The sequence below is a fragment of the Octopus bimaculoides genome, chromosome 25 (assembly GCF_001194135.2).
Source record: "Octopus bimaculoides isolate UCB-OBI-ISO-001 chromosome 25, ASM119413v2, whole genome shotgun sequence".
NCBI lineage: Eukaryota > Metazoa > Mollusca > Cephalopoda > Octopoda > Octopodidae > Octopus > Octopus bimaculoides.
This window is the reverse complement of record NC_069005.1, coordinates 6,886,285-6,886,963: the sequence shown is the minus strand read 5'-3', so window position 1 is coordinate 6,886,963 and position 679 is coordinate 6,886,285. Positions and strand designations below refer to the sequence as shown.

The following is a 679-nucleotide window of genomic DNA, read 5'->3' as shown; positions in this document are numbered from 1 at the left end:
TATATATATATATATATATATATGTATGTATATATATATATATATATATATATATATACTTATATATGTATGTGTATGTATATATATGCAACAGAATTAGTCAGAATATCAAAAGATGGTGGTATTGGTGAACAGAATTAAATGGTAAAAAAAGGCAATGCCGAGTATGAACCTACCTCGGGCGCAATATAGTCCGGAGTGCCACAGAAAGTCTGAGTAAGACGTCCATCAAACATTCCTTCTTTGCACATGCCAAAATCTGCCAACTTGCAATGTCCTTCGTAATCTAACAAGATATTGTCTAACTTCAGATCTCTGCAAAAATACCAAAAACAACACACATTTAGTCCGTTAAATGGAATCTGTGCAGCTTGTGAGGGGAAGGAGGATGATGGTGACGATGATGACGATGATAGTGATGAAACTGTGATTGATAATGAAGATGGACAGTGATGATGATGAAGAGGAGGAGAAGGGTGCTGGTGATGGTATTGCTGATGGTGATGACGATGAGGAAGAGGAAGACGATAATAATGATGATGATAGTAACGGTATTGATGTTGATTACGACGCTACAAGACAAAATATTTTAACAATTTTTTATACAATTCTTAATAATATAGGCGCAGGAGTGGCTGTGTGGTAAGTAGCTCGCTTATCAACCACATAGTTCCGGGTT

The 679-nt window shown here is 35.9% G+C and overlaps 1 protein-coding gene across 1 annotated transcript in view; it reads right to left on the bottom strand.

Moving 5' to 3' along the window:
- Positions 1-679, bottom strand: part of LOC106875452 (calcium-independent protein kinase C) — a 50,907-nt gene that overhangs the window by 10,578 nt on the left and 39,650 nt on the right. The window contains exon 9 of the mRNA XM_052976814.1: positions 177-315. Coding sequence (XP_052832774.1) covers positions 177-315 — 139 coding nt within the window. The remainder of the gene's footprint in view (positions 1-176; positions 316-679) is intronic.